The 15,902-nt window shown below is 55.4% G+C and overlaps 2 protein-coding genes across 2 annotated transcripts in view; one reads left to right on the plus strand and one right to left on the minus strand.

Moving 5' to 3' along the window:
* The window catches only part of LOC137466524 (zinc finger protein 850-like), a 79,833-nt gene that overhangs the window by 52,026 nt on the left and 11,905 nt on the right, over positions 1-15,902 (plus strand). The window lies entirely within an intron of this gene.
* Positions 5,283-6,359, minus strand: LOC137466523 (zinc finger protein 436-like). The gene has a single exon (XM_068178249.1). The coding sequence runs from the start codon at positions 6,357-6,359 to the stop codon at positions 5,283-5,285; it is 1,077 nt and encodes a 358-aa protein (XP_068034350.1).

The raw sequence follows: 15,902 nt of genomic DNA on the forward strand, positions 1-15,902 counted from the left end.
CAGCAATATGGTGAAGGCAAGAAGCAGCAGGAGGAATTTATGTGGTGAGAAAATGTATGATGGAGAAGAGGAGGAAGAGAAAAATACAGAGGACTGGGATGTATTTCAGCACTGTTCTATGCTCAGTATTTGCACGCTGATCCAGATCCTTTCCATCCCGGGTTTCCCGGAGAGGAAAAGAAGGAGGTCAGGATGTCAGGGGGTTTCTCTGTGGTGGGCAGCGGCAGCACCGGGCGCAGAGGTGCGGGACCGGGAGCACGGGCTGGGGGCCTGTGGGGAGCTGTGGGGCCGGGCCGGGGCTGTGGGGCAGCCAGAGCTCAGCGCCCGGCGCTGCCTGACCCCACCAGCCCCGGGCAGGGCCGGCAGTGGCCCCCGGCCCCCAGGAGCCTGCGGGACGCCCCGGCCGCTGCCCGGCCCCGTGGAGCTGCCGGCCCTGCACGCCGGGGGGGCCGCCTTTGGACACTGCGGCAGGACAGGGACCGGCTCTGGGATATGGGCTGGGGAGGGGACCCTGAGCACAAGGAGGAAAACAAAGACACATCTGGGAAATGTAGATTGTACATGGAAGGATCAGGATTTTCTATTAAGCATTTGCTTTGGGTCGCTGGAGAAAGGAAAGACTTTGCACAAAGCTCAGCAGCTCTCAGAGGATGAACACACACAGGCAGTGAGCGCGGCTGCAGGAGTGGCAGAAGGCAGCCCTGGAGCACTTGGGCACAAAGGCACAGCAGCTGAATGCAAGAAGGGATGAGCAAAAGGCCAAGCTGAAGGCAAAGGCCATGGCACAGCTCCTACAGCCCCTCAGGGATCAACCCCAGGGCCCAAGGGGGCCCCAGCACCCAGGGGACGGGGTCGGCCACAAGCACCTGGCAGAGGCATTGCCCTCCTGGCCAGGGGAGAGCCCACCCAAACAGCCCCTGGGAAGGAGTCAGGGATGTAAACCAAGATGCCATGGGTACGGCTTTTGCCATTGGCTTTGGCAAGAAGAAGAGCCAGACCCAGGGCAGATATTCAATTCTCTCCCTTGCAATTGATCTTGGGAATTCCTTACCCTGGTAATTCTCCACCCAGTGCAGGGTGGGGATAAGGGATGTACATTTAAAGCAGTCTGTGGCCAGAGTCCTGTCTCTTGTGAAATCTCTCCCACAGGAAGCTGGGCTGGCACAGAGCCTGCCTTGGCACTTTGCTGTTCCCAACATCCAAGCAGGACATCGGGCCCTGCCTAAGGAGGCCAAAGCAGCACCACTGGTGGCCAAGTGGCGTGGCCCATGCCAAGTGTCCCTGACGCCAGAAACAGCCCCCAGCACAGCTGAGCACGGGGGGACCCCTCAGCCTGGGCTCCAGGGCTCTGAAGCCCCGGAGATTTGCACTTCCCGCCTGCAGCAGGAGCATGGGAGGCCCCCACGGAGCCTGCACTGAAGGCAGCGCAGCAGCAGCCAGGGCTCCACAGCGGGGCAAGCCCCTGGGCCTGCCCACACATCCTCTGCTCAAATCCTATGCCTGGGCACCCTCCTTGGGCATCTCCAGCCACCGGGGCCAATCCTTGCTGCCACTGCTGCAGCTTCAGTGCTTTCTGGGCCTGCACTGCCACAGCTGCTGGCGAAGACAACGGCACAATTCCACTCTGGGTCTCAGCCACACTCACACACTGCGCTGCCTGGGATTGCACTGATGGAAAATACACCAGGTCATAGACTTTAACATTTTTAACATTTTATTTCTCTACTCAGCCTTGGTTTGCCTTGGCCTCGGGGATAGAAATGGTAAAGGTTTTTTTAAGGGATGTTCCACCACTCAATGGAGATGAGTTTAACATCTCAACACACTGGGAATGGCCCAAAAGATTCCCACAAAATAACGCCCAGCAGCAAACAGCAACCAACACCTACCCCAGACACTGCCCCCGGCAGAGCTGGAGACACCTGCTCTGGAAAAGGCTGAGAAGGAAATCCAGCAGTTCCGACCTGATGAACAGCAGAAGCCAAGAAATCCGGGTCCAACAGGAACCCAAATACTAAAAACTGCACAACTTGAAACTACAGAACATTAAACCAATGGATTTAGATTGGTTCAGACTGTATCAAGTATGGGAAAAATCCAGTTAAACCCACGTGTCATGGAACGATTTTCTCTGCACACCCGGGCTATGTGGGGATGGAATGATTTCTGTTGCAGATCCTGGCCAGAATCAAGGAATGCCTTGACTTGAACACTAAACATATTAGTGGAGTTTTGTTTTTTTTTTTTTTTCTTGCACTTTCAGTGCAAATTTTATAGCAGAAGACTATTTTTGGTAATAATCCTACTTCTATATTGCCGGTTAGGTTTCGGCCAGGGATGAGAGAATGAGTTTCTACTCCGAGGAGAAGTAGAAAAAACTTAATTGCCTTGGAATTTATTTGTGTATGTTTGTGTGAGAGATACCAAAATTTTGGTTTGGGTTTTTCGACGTTCACCTTTAGGCTGCATTTTGCAAAATTAGAAGAGATTTAAAGGTGACCCTTTAACTCATAAACAGTAAATAGTTGATTTGAAGGAAAAATGAAAAAAAGTAGCAGGTTCTGGGGGGGGGTCACTGGTGAGGCTGCTGAAGGCTGCTCTGGAAGAGAAGCTGCATTCCAGGCAGCCAGCAGAGGAGCTTTAGAAATGCAAATTAACACTGCTGGGGCAAAGTGGGGACAATGGACCTGGCTCTTCTTGCCTGGGGCAGGAATTGGGCTGATTCCCTCTGCCCCTCACCCCAAGCTCTGCCTGCCTGCACAGATGGAATCTGCACAGCTGAAGGCAGAGCCCATGGTGAGGATCTCTGACTCTGCAACAGAAATGGGTGAAGCTGCAAAGGGAAACAGCAAATGGAGAATGCTGTGAAAACTTCACTAAAATAAGGGGGGATCATCCCTGTGCCCAGGCGGATCGGGAAGTCTGAACCTTCCAAGTCCCTCAGCCAGTGGGCAAAGGCAGAGGGAGATGCGGCCGGGAAAATGAGCATCCAAAGGAGGCAGCGTGCTACAACAAGGGCAGAGAGCGCATGGCAAATGCCCCACGGCCTCTCCCTCTGCTCAGCAATCGAGTCACTTTGACAGGACTCCTCGGTCTCCTCTGGCCACAGAAACCTCCGGCGACGGGAATTTCCCCGCACGGTCCCGGCCACGGGGCAGCCACCTCTGTCCCAGCCACAGCAACCGGGACGAGCCAGCGCTGCTCCGGCAGCGGCTCCTGCCCAGGCAGCGGCGGGAAGGAGACCGCGGGCAGCCGCTCCCGCAGCGCCCTCAGCCCAGGGCCGGCACGGGCCGGACACGGCACCGCCAAGCCGCCGGAGCCCCCTGCCGCCCCCTCCGCCCGCAGCGAGCCCCGAGCCCCCGCAGAACCCGGCGCGGCTCCCACCTGCGCCGGGGCCGCCTCCGAGCTCCGCCAATGCCGCCTCCCCGCGCTCCGGCCGCTGCCGCCGCTCCCGGGCCCGCACAGACGCTCCGCCAATGGCGCCGCTGCCGAGCCAGGGCCGCCCTCAGGCCGCCAGCGGGGCCGTGCTTCGCCCCGCTCTCACCAATCAGCGCGCCAGAACCGCGACTGACGGCAGCAGCGGCCAATGGCAGCGAGGGGCGGGCTCTGCACACGGCACAGCCTCGCCCCGCGCTCTCAGGGCCCCCCGGGCTGTGGGAGGGCAAAGCCGGAGATGAGGAACAGCCCTGGAACGGGCCCGGGCCCGGGCCGGCATCGATCTGCAGCACCAACAAACTGCTCCGCACCTCCCGACACGGCTTTCCCGGCCCTGCGCCTTCGCCTTCGCTGCCTCCGGCTCTGCGGGAAGCCCAGCAGCCCCACTTCTACTGCCCCCTAATTCGGAGCATCAGTGCATCGCTTTGATTTCCCCAAAAAAGGGAAAACCGCCCCAAAGCCCTGTGGGTGAGTGGGGGAGGGGAGAGATTTCTGGCACAAAACTCCAAAAGCTCCGAGCAGGACAATGAGAAATCAATGAAGAGCCTTGAATGCAGCTTTCTCCACGCCTCCCTCCTTCCAGCTGCACCTCTTCATCTTCCTTCATCCCTGCCCTGCCCTTCCCTCCCTCCTCCTCCTTTAACAGGAGCAGCGACACCCTCGGTGCCCCGTTCCCGCAGCCCTGGCTGCCCGCGGAAGGAGCGGGTATGGGGCCGGGACAGGTCGGGATAAGCTGGGATCAAACTGGGAGAGACTGGAATCCTGCAGGGAGTGAGAAAAAGTTACCAGGCTCATACTGTAACGAACTGGGCTCGTACTGGGAGAAGCCACTGCTGGCCCCGGGACCACCCAAAAACACCTCCCGGGGACCCCCCGATGTCCCCCGAGGGCCAGCTGCGGCTCGGCTTTGGAGCCCTGCCAAATCCAAACATCCCCCCCAAAAAAACCCAACCCAGGCACCCCCCGATATTTGGGCCGAGCTCCCCCTCCCCGGGCATCTGCGGGATGGGGGGCGATGGTCCCGGGGCTGCGGCGACTTCTGGCATCGCCAGGGCCCCGCGATTCCTTGTCTCCTCTCCTCCGGCCGCTCCCGGCTGCCGCTGCGCCTCTTCCTCCCTCCCTCCTCCTCCTCCTCCTCCCCCGTTCCCGAAGGCCGAACCGTGAGGGGAAAGGGGCGGGGAAAGGGCGGGAACCGTGAGGGGAAAGGGGCGGGGCCAGGCGCGGGAACCGTGAGGGGAAAGGGGCGGGGCCAGGCCAAGGGCGGGAACTGTGAGGGGAAAGGGGCGGGGCCAGGCCGAGGGCGGGAACTGTGAGGGGACACTCTGTGAGGCGGCGCTCTGCAGACAGAACTGCCACGGACTGAAAATGAACGGCAAAGAAATCAGTAAGTCTGAAAGTTTTATTTGCCATCAAATACATCCCAGCCACCCATCCCCACACAGTCCCCATGTCACCACTCCAAACTGGGATCCCACTTCTCCTAATCTCCTCCCAACCCCATCTCACTCTGGAGGTTGTGGAATCGAGTGAGTTTTGGGTGGGATTGAGATTTTTGAGGTGGGAACAAGCAAATTGAGGTGGGATTGAGCCTTTATGGGTTAAAATTCAGTGGTTTTCAGTGGCATGTGAGTGGTTTTGAGGGGAAAGATCGATGCCTCTTGGCTTTTGGAGTGCAGTTAAATTGAGAAGAGAAAAAAATTAAGGTCAATAGGAAAGGAGAAGCAGCCGGGTGTGTTCCCAACGTGGATCACAGGGAATGTGGGTCACCAGGGCTGTGCCCAATGTGGGTCCTCCAGTGGGGGATGGAGTTTAGCTCTCCTCACATTGGGGCACTCGCAGCGCTTCCATTACCGGTGGCTCCGTTGGTGTTTGGTCAAGGTAGAGCTGCTGGGGAAGCTCTTCCCACACTGGGGACACTCGTAGGGCCCCTCCCTGGTGTGGATGCGCTGGTGTCTGATGAGGTGGGACTTCTGCCTGAATCCCTTCCCGCAGTCAGGGCAGCAGAAGGGCCTCTCCTCTGTGTGAACCAGATAGTGCGTGAGGAGATGGGAGCTGGTCTGAAACCTCTTCCCACACTCCCCACACTCGTAGGGCCTCTCCCCAGTGTGGATCCTCTGGTGCTTGATCAGGTTGGAGAGGCGCTTGAAGCACTTCCCACACTCCCCACACTCGTAGGGCCTCTCCTCGGTGTGGATGCGCCGGTGGATGATGAGGGTAGAGTTGTGCCTGAATCCCTTCCCGCAGTCAGGGCAGCAGAAGGGCCTCTCCTCTGTGTGAACCAGATAGTGCGTGAGGAGATGGGAGCTGGTCTGAAACCTCTTCCCACACTTGGAACACTCGTAGGGCCTCTTCCCAGTGTGGATCCTCTGGTGCTTGATCAGGCTGTAGCTCTGGCTGAAGCTCTTCCCACACTTGGAACACTCGTAGGGCCTCTCCCCAGTGTGGATCCTCTGGTGCTTCATCAGGTGGGAGCTCCGCCTGAAGCTCTTCCCACACTCCCTACACTTGTAGGGCCTCTCCCCAGTGTGGATCCTCTGGTGCTTCATCAGGTGGGAGCTCCGCCTGAAGCTCTTCCCACACTCCCTACACTCGTAGGGCCTCTCCCCAGTGTGGATCCTCTGGTGCCTGATCAGGTGTGAGCTCCTCCTGAAGTTCTTCCCACACTCTGAGCACGTGTGGGGCTTCTCCCCATCATGGAGCTGCTCATGGACCACCAGCTCCGAGCTCTGGCTCGATCTCCGGCTGCCTCCCTGGCCCAGGGTGGGTCTTTCCTCCTCAGATCCCCGCGATCTGCGTTTGCAGCCTGTCCTCGTGCGGCATCTCCAGGGCTTTTCCTTCCCGCTGGGTTCCTGTGTCGTGGAGCCGCTCAAATCAGCCTCTTCCACGAGGTTCTGCTGCAGGGATTTGTCCTCCCTGCTCTCCATCCTCAGCTCCTGCTCTGGGGGAGCAAGGACAAGGACAGGGTCTTCCTCTTCCTCGCTGCCTCCCAGGGGCTGGGAATGGGAAATCCTGGTCTGGGGAAAACAAGGGATGAGCACCTTGAGTCTGAAGGTCCCTCTGCCCGAGTCCATCTCTAGAAGTCCCTGGCCACCTGGGCTCCATAGAAACCTCCCAAACACCAAGATTCAGCCCTGAAAAAGCCTCCCAGGAGTTCCCCGTCCCTGCTCCCTCCCCTTTGCTGTTTGGGGCTCCCCCCTGTCCCAGCTGCTGGGGGTCACGCTTGGATTGGGGGTCCCCCTTCTCCCCGCTGCCCGCCCTCCCCAGGCTGCTGGGAGTCCCAGCAATCCCAAAAGCTCCCCCCTCTTGGCTCTCCCCATTTAGGGCTGCCGGGGCTTTTTGGGCTCCCGGGCTCCCTTCTCCCCTTCCTCTCTGCTTGGGGCTGCGGGGGCTCCAAGGAGTCCCCCCTGCCCCTCTCCAGGCTCTTGAGGGTCCCGCCGATGGCAGCGCTCCCCCCTCTCTGGGCTCCCCACTTTGGGCTCCTGGGGGACACAGGGCTCTGCTCCTCCAGGCTGCCTCTGCCGGCAGCCGCCACCGGGACCCCCAATGTCCCCCCAAGGGACCTTTTCTGCTCGGCTTTGCAGTTCTTCATTCTCCAAACATCCCCCCAAAACAACCCGACCCAGGCACCCCCCAGGATATCTGGGCCGAGCTCCCCCTCCCCGCTCACCTGCGGGATGATCCCACAGCTGGGGGCTACGAATTCAGGGAGGGCTCGACCACGTGTTTCCTCCTGCTGTCCTTGATCCGCCTTTGTCCCTCCTCTTCCTCTTCCTCCCGCCCCTCCTCTTCCTTCCCCCCTTTTCTTCCTCCCTAAGCCCCCCTCCTTCTCCTCCTTCATCCCTGCCCTTCCCTCCCTCCTCTTCTCCCCCCCTCCTCCTCTTCCCTAACCCCGCCTGATTCTCCTCTTCCTTCCCCCCTTCTCCTTCTCCCTAACCCCCCCTCGCCTTCTCCTCCTCCATCTCTCCTCTTCCATCGCTCCTCCTCCTCCTCCTCCTGTGTGCTATCCCCTCCTCCCTGTCCCCCTTCATCCCTCCCCTTCCATCCCTCCTCCTCCTCCTCCTCTTCCCCCTCCCTTTCCCCATCTCCTTCTCCTGTTTCTAGCCCTACTCGCTCTCCTTCTTCACCCCTCCTCTTCCATGCGATCCCAGTTTGTACTGGGATTTGTATGCTCCGTGTCTGTAGGATCCCATTCCATATCATCCCAGTCCTGTTTATCCCAGTCTCTATGGTCCTGATCCATGTGGTCCCAGTCTGTGCAGTCCCACTCTGTGCAGTCCCAGTCTGTAGGATCCCAGTCCATGTTATCCCAGTCTGGGTGGTCCCAGTCCATAGGATCGCATTCCATAGGGTCCCAGTCCCTGTTTTATCCCAGTCCATAGGATCCCACTTCCATATAATCCCAGTCCAGTTTATCCCAGTCCATAGGATTCAGGTCCATAGGATCCCAGTCTGGGCTATCCCAGTCCAGTTTATCCCAGTCCATAGGGTCCCAGGCCCTATTCGATCCCATTCCCTGTTTTATCCCAGTTCCATATAACCCCAGTCCAGTTTATCCCGGTCCATAAGATTCCAGTCCATATTTGATCCCATTCCCTGTTTTATCCCAGTTCCATATAATCCCAGTCCAGTTTATCCCAGTCCATTTTATCCCATTCCATAGGATCCCCGTCCCTATTTGATCCCATTCCCTGTTTTATCCCAGTTCCATATAATCTCTCCAGTCTCTCAGGCATCATGGGGAACTGGGATAACTGGGGAGCACGGGATAATGGGGAAACTGGGAAAATGGGGGAGAAACTGGGGTAACTGGGAGAGTGGGATAATGGGGAACTGGGATAATGGGGGAGAAACTGGGATAACTGGGAGAGTGGGATAATGGGGAACTGGGATAATTGGGGGAACTGGGATAACTGGGATAATGGGGAACTGGGATAATGGGGGGAACTGAGATAATGGGGAACTGGGATAATGGGGGGAACTGGGATAACTGGGGAACTGGGATAATGTGGGACTGGGATAACTGGGATAATGGGAGTACTGGGATAACTGGGAGAGAGGGATAATGTGGGACTGGGATAATGGGAGTACTGGGATAACTGGGAGAGAGGGATAATGGGGAACTGGGATAAGGGGGAACTGGGATGATGGGAGTACTGGGATAATGGGAATTTGGGATAATGGGAATTTTGGGATAGTGGGAAAATTGGGAATATCAGAATAATGGGAATTCTGGCATAACAGGAATACCGTTGGGAATTTTGGGATAGTGGGGACACAAACCAGGGTAACTGGGATCACGGGGATAATGGGAAAATTGGGAATGTTGGAATACCGGGAATTCCGGGATAATGGGAATTTTGGGATAACAGTGAGAAAAACTGGGATAACAGGAATTCCGGGATAATGGGAATTTTTGGATAACGTAAATTCCAGGATAATGGGAAGTTTGGGATAACGGGAATTCCAGGATAACAGTGACAAAAACTGGGATAACATAAATTCCAGGATAATGGGAATTTTGGGATAAGGGGAATTTTGGGATAGCAGTGACAAAAAGTGGGATAACAGAAATTCCAGGATAATGGGAATTTTGGGATAACAGGAATTCCGGGATAATGGGAAATTTGGGATAACAGTGACAAAAAGTGGGATAACAGGAATTCCAGGATAATGTGAATTTTGGGATAACAGGAATTCCGGGATAACATAAATTCCAGGATAATGGGAAATTTGGGATAACGGGAATTCCAGGATAACAGAAATTCTGGGATAACAGAAATTCCAGGATAATGGGAATTCCGGGATAACAGAAATTCGGGGATAACAGAAATTCCAGGATAATGAAAAATTTGGGATAACATAAATTCCAGGATAATGGAAAACTTGGGATAACGGGAATTCCAGGATAACGCTGCCCGATGCCCATCCCGTTTTGGGAATGATTTGGGAATGTTTTTTTTTTTTTGGAATTTTGGGGCGAGGCTTGTCCCGGTGCTGGGGGCGGGGGGGGGGGGGGGGGGAATTGGGGGGAATTTTGGGAGGAATGGGGGAGTTTTGGTGGAATTTTAGGGGATTTTGGGGAATTTTGGTGGAATTTTAGGGGATTTGAGGGCATTTTGGGGAATTTGGGGGGAATTTTAGGGGATTTTGGGGGGATTTTAGGGGTTTTGGAGGACATTTTGGGGACATTTTGGGGGATTTGAGGGGAATTTTAGGGGATTTGGGGGGAAATTTGGGAGGATTGGGGGAATTTTAGGGGATTTTGGGGGAAATTTAGGGGATTTTAAAGGATTTGGGGGCATTTTGGAGGATTTGGGGGGAATTTTGGGGGATATTTTAGGGGATTTGGGGGCATTTTGGAGGATTTGGGGGGAATTTTGGGGGATATTCTAGGGGATTCGGGGGGAATTTTGGGAGGATTGGGGGAATTTTGGGGGGAATTTTAGGGGATTTGGGGGGAATTTTAGGGGATTTTGGGACAATTTTAGGGGATTTTGGGGGATTTTTGGGGGTTTAGGGGGTCCTTGGGGGTCTTGGAAGGTCTGGGAGGGTTTTGGGGGTCTTCGGGGACTTTAGGGAGGTCATGGAGGTCTTGAGGTGTCCGGGGGGGTTTGGGGGAATTTTAGGGGAGTTTAGGGGGGGTCCTGGGGGGATTTTGGGGGTCCTGAGGATTCTCGGGGGATGTTGGGGGGCTTAGGGGGAGTCCTGAGGGGATTTTGGGGTCTCGGAGAATTTTCAGGGGGTCTTGAATGGATTTTGGTGGCCTCAGGGGATTTTTGGGGATCTCAGGAGGATTTTTGGGGGTCTCAGGGGGGTCTCAATGGATTTTGGGATTCGCAGAGAATTTTGGGGAGGGATCTCATTGAATTTTGGGGGTCTTGGGGGGTCCCAGGAGGGATTTTGTGGGTCTCAGGGTGGGGCTCTCCATGAATTTTGGGGTCTCAGAGAATTTTGGGGGGTCTCAGGAGGGATTTTGGGGGTCTTGGAGGGGCTCTTTGGGGGTGCTCAGGATGGATTTTGGGGGTCTCAGGGCGGGGCTCTCAATGGATTTTGGGGTCTCAGAGAATTTTGGGGACCTCGGGGTGGTGGTCTTGATGGATTTTGGGGTCTCAGGGAATTTTGGGGTGGTCTTAGGAGGGATTTTGGGGGGTCGCAGGGGAGGATTTTGGGGATCTTGGGGGGTCTCTCAATGGATTTTGGGGTCTCAGAGAATTTTGGGGGGTCTTGGGGGGGTTTTGGGGATCTCAGGGCGGGGCTCTCCATGGATTTTAGGGTCTCAGAGAATTTTGGGGGGTCTCAGGAGGGATTTTGGGAGTCTCGGGGGAGGATTTTGGGGATCTTGGGGGGTCTCTCAATGGATTTTGGGGTCTCAGAGAATTTTGGGGGGTCTCAGGAGGGATTTTGGGGGTCTTGGGAGGGTCCTGAATGCATTTTGGGGGTCTCAGGGTGGGGCTCTCCATGAATTTTGGGCTCTCAGAGAATTTTGGGGGGTTTTGGGGGGGATTTTGTGGGTCTTGGACGGGCTCTCAATGGATTTTGCGGTTTCAGAGAATTTTAGGGCCTTCTTGGGGGGATTTTGGGGGTCTCAGGGTGGTCTGGAATGGATTTTGGGCGGTTTCGGGGGGGATTTTGGGGGTCTTGGGGGGGTTCTCATTGAATTTTGGGAGCTTCCAGCCCCCCTAAACCAACTCGGAGGGTCTCTACCCCCCAAAAGTCTCAAACCCTCCCCCCCAAAAAACCTCTTCCAGGCCCCCCCCTGAGCTCGTTGTGGGACCCCTCCCCAATTTTGGGGCCCCCCCCATGGTGGCCGAGCTGGACAACGTGGAGGTCGCCCCTCCCCCCAACAACAACAACGGCCCCTGGGACCCCCCCCGGAGCCCCGAGCCTGGGGGGACCCCAAAATCTTCGAGTGCTCCCGGATCAAGGCCTTGGCTGGTGGGTGAAAAAAAAAAAAAAAAAAAAAAAACAAATATTTCCCAAAAAATTCGCAGATTCCCCCCCCAAAAAAACACAAAAAATCCAAATATTCCCCAAAAAATTTGCAGATTTCCACCCTCAAAAAATAAAAAAAAAACCAAAAAACCCCAAAACAAACTTCTCAAATCCCCCAAAAAACCCCAAAAACCTCAAAAAAACCCTAAAAAAACTCCTCAACCACCCAAAACCCCCTAAAAAACCCCAAAAATCTTCTCAACTCTCCCCAGAAAACCCCAAAACCCCCCAAAAAGCCCCCAAAATTTGGGGTGACCTCGATGTCCCCCGGACGAGCAGGACATGGTGAAGGAGAAGACCTTCACCAAGTGGGTGAACGTCCACCAGAAGGCTCCTGAGTCCCATGGGGGTCTCAGGGTGGATTTGGGGTCTCAGGGTGGATTTGGGGTGACCTCGATGTCCCCCGGACGAGCAGGACATGGTGAAGGAGAAGACCTTCACCAAGTGGGTGAACGTTCACCTGGAGGCTCCTGAGTCCCGTGGGGGTCTCAGGGTGGATTTGGGATCTCAAGGTGGTTCTGGGGTGGAATTTGGGGTGGATTTGTGGTGACCTCTATGTCCCTTCAGACGAGCGGGACGCGGTGCAGAAGAAGACCTTCACCAAGTGGGTGAACGCCCACCCGGCGCACGCCGCCTGCCGCGTCGGGGACCTCTACTTGGACCTGCATGATGGCTTTGTGCTCACGCGGCTGCTTGAGGTGCTCTTGGGGGAGACCATGGTGAGGAGACCCACACGGCGTCTTCATCGCCATCATTGCCATCATCATCATCGTTCTCATGTGCTGTCATTATTGCCATGAGTGGTGCATCATCATCATCATCATTCTCTGTCACCTTCATCGTCATTGTCATCATCGTCATCATTGTCATCTTCTGCTGTCATCATTGGCATGAGTGGTGCATCATCATCATCATCATTCTCTGTCACCTTCATCGTCATTGTCAATCATCGTCATCATCACTGTCATTGTTGTTGCCCTCTACTGTTATCATCGCCATGAGTGGGGCATCATCATCATCATCATTCTGGTGGCTGCTGCGCTGTTGTTGGAAGGGTCGATGCCCCCAGGTGTTTGTGAACGCTGCAGGCAGCAGAGATCTCCTGTCTGGGCTGGCTTTCACTGCCAGGGCCTAAAGCGCTGCTTCTTTCTTCTCTGCTGTTTTGTCTCCAGGGCTTTCGGAACCGTTTCTAAAGGACTCGACAGGGCCACTGGAGGAGAGGTCAGTGTCAACACGCCCAGCACGTCTGGCAGCTCTCCAGGGCTCTCCCCTCTGCTGGGAGCTATGGCTGCAGCTTTGGGGGCCAGCAGAGCTTTCCTGCACAGGCTGCTCCTCTGCAGGCAGAGCCGTGTCAGCCTGCAGAGCACAGCTGGGACAGACTTGGTCCTTCTGAAGTGCCCAAAGGAATGCAAGGAGGGCAGCGGTGTCTGTCAGAGCAGGACATGCTGGCTTGGTCTTCATATCTAAAAGTGGGAATGCATCAGTGCTGGAGACTGAGGCCCAATTTATCTTCACCCCAGCCTCAGACAGGAACACTATTTAGCAGTTTTTCCATCCTGCCTTTCATCTTCAAAGGATACCTCAAGGCCTAAAGAGGGAGAGATCCTGCTTGGGCTCAGTTTGGGGTTTTAGTTCCACTGCAGCTGTTCACAGAGAGAGAGGGAGAGAAATGAGAAGATGGATGTCCAGAGCAAAGCTCTCTCCTAAACCCTGCAGTTGTGTTTGGATCTGGGGTCAGTGACAGCCTGTGACAGGGATCACCTGAGCAATGGATGTGTGTGTTTGGTTTGTTGTGCAACCCCAACCAGAGCAGTTGCATCTGAAATCATGACCAAATCCCATAGAACTGCTAAAGGGTTCCCAGCTGTTTTGCTCTGTTTGCACAGAACCAGAATTACCTCCTGCTTGCAAAATGTGTTTGAACAATAATGAGAGTGTTGAGGCCATTTGAGAAGACTGTAGGTGCAGAGAATGTGGTTAGAGCTTGGAGGCTGACAGCTGAGGGGCCATTTCTGCAGAGCCTGCAAGGCCAAATGTCTCTGGCCATGTGTCCTGTAAGCAGCCCCCAGCGAGCAGAGCAATGGGCTGTGGGAATGGCACTTGCTGAGCTCTGGTGTCCCATCCCAAGGCAGTTGGGCACAGCCGGGCTCCATTGCCCCAAAAAGACTCGCTCCGTGTTTGCTGCGGCCTCCTGCCACAGACTCCTCCAGTTAAAGGTCTGCAATGTCCCTTCAGGTGGCCATAAAGAAAATGAGTCTCAGAGGGCAGAACAGGGAATGAGCTGTGAATGAGTTCCTGCTCCTGCAGGACAAGAAGAACCCCAACATTGTCAGCTCCTTGGACAGGTGAGTGCTTCAGGCCTTATCCCGTGCCCGGGCCCTGCCTTAACCTTTCCTGCCATCCGTAGTTTGTAGCCTGATTTGAAAATGCCTGACCCAGCCGTATCTTCCCAAAACAACAGCCTGGCAGTTCGCTCCCTCCGTGTGCTTTTGTTGCTTTGGTTTGGTTTTTCCTTCAAGTTGACCCTGTTTTCTGTGTCTTACAACAAGTGCTGATAAACCACAGCAGAAATTATTTCCCTTGGCTTCTTCTTCCCAGCCCTTTCTCATTGCTGCAGGTGCCAGGAAGACCAGGTTCTTGTTCCCAGAAATGCCTCGTTTGCCCATTTGTCACTGGCCTTGCCTGTTTCTGAAGGGACTTTCTGAAAGGTTTTCTGACTCCTTTTGTTCCAAGAGCTGCCCGGCCTCCTCCCCTGGATAACCCTGGGAGCTGTGTTGCCTTGCTCTGCAGGGAAGGGTGGAACTGATGAGTTCAGAAGCTGAACCAGCTGGGGGCCAGTGTTGTGGTTCCACATTGATCTGGGTCTTTGCTAAACTGCATTTTTCACCTGCTTGCCATCTCAGGCCTCTCCTTTCTCACAGGGGTCTCCTCCTTTAGACTGTGCAGATCCCAAGGGCTGTGCAGCCTGGCAGGAATGTCTCTCCATGGGATTCTGTCCTCATTGACAAGTGACCTGGCAACAAACCTCCACTCCAGGCTTTTCCATGGGGGAATTGAGCACTGCACATTGGTCTCCATGCCACTGCTTTCCTCTTCCAGCTTCCTTGTGGATGGAGATCTCTGGCTGGTGATGGAATACATGGATGGAGGAACTTTGCAGGACGTTGTCAGACAGACACGCATGGCTGAAGGAGAGATGGCAGCTGTCAGTCGGGAGGTGAGGGATCCTGCCTGTGACTGCCATGCCTTGGACATGATGGTCCTTCCCAGCAGGGCGTGAGAGCAGGAGTGGCTCCATGCTCAGGGCTTTGTTTCTCTGTTGTTTTTATGAGCTGGAGAAGAAAGAGCCCCTGCAGTGAACGGCCTGCCAGCAGCACTGCACTTCTCCTCTGTTCTTGTTCTCTTTCCTGCTGTTGTGGCACTCTCTGTCTGTTTTGGATTTGATGTGCTGTTCTCAGCTTTGCCCTGAACCGTTTGCCTGGAGCTTGTCTGCACTGCACTCCTGGCCTGTCACAGCAAAGTCGCTGCTGGCAGAATTCTAAACTGTCCTTTCTTGTGTGATATATTCCGGCCATTGGTTTTTACCCTCGTGTTTCTTGTTGTCTCTCAGTGTCTGCAGGGCCTGGATTTCCTCCATTCGAACCGGGTGATCCACAGAGATCTGAAGAGCTCCAACATCCTTCTGGGAATGGACGGCTCTGTCAAGCTGGGTGGGTGTTCCTGGCCAGGCACGGCGCTCCTGGGGTGCGGCTGTGGGGCTGCTTCCCAGTGACGGCCAGAGCCCCACAAGGGCTGCTGGGGGCACTGCCCGGCCCCTGCTGCCAGCTGAGAGCGGCTGCCCCTGCAGAGAGCTCAGGAGATGAGCAGGCTGTCAGGGGTGCCTTTGCTCTGGGAATGGCCCTCCCAGAGGGGCAGGAGTTGGAATCTAATGCTGCAAGGGAATCAGTAAAAGCCACTGCACGAAAGCTGAGGGTTTCTTTAAGGGTCCAGCTCAGTTCCATCTTTCCTTGGCTGCAGCCTTAAAAACTTTTCCAGCTGACATCACTGCTGCATTCCCAGACGGAGAGTGGGGAGTCTTTGTGCTTGGTTTCCTCATTCCAGCTGCCTTTGACAGTGTTTGTTTCTGTCCTCAGCTGATTTTGGCCTCAGCGCTCAGCTCAGCCCTGAGCAGGACCAGCGCAGCTCCATGGTGGGCACTGCTCACTGGATGGCCCCAGAAGTTGTCACCAGTTCTCCTTACGGCCCCAAGGTGGACATCTGGTCCTTCGGCATTGTGACCATCGAGATGGTGGAAGGAGAACCTCCTTACTTCAAGGAAACGAGGGCCATGGTAAGAGGCCAATTCTCCTGTGGTTGCAGAGGCCTGTGAGCACAGGGTGACCCTGCACTGGGAGCAGCAGCTGGAGGTTTCTGCACATGGGGAAGGGAATTCCCAGAGGACTGGAGTCTCAACACAGACACATATTCTGCAGTCT

The sequence above is a fragment of the Anomalospiza imberbis genome, unplaced genomic scaffold, assembly GCF_031753505.1.
Source record: "Anomalospiza imberbis isolate Cuckoo-Finch-1a 21T00152 unplaced genomic scaffold, ASM3175350v1 scaffold_247, whole genome shotgun sequence".
Taxonomy (NCBI): domain Eukaryota; kingdom Metazoa; phylum Chordata; class Aves; order Passeriformes; family Viduidae; genus Anomalospiza; species Anomalospiza imberbis.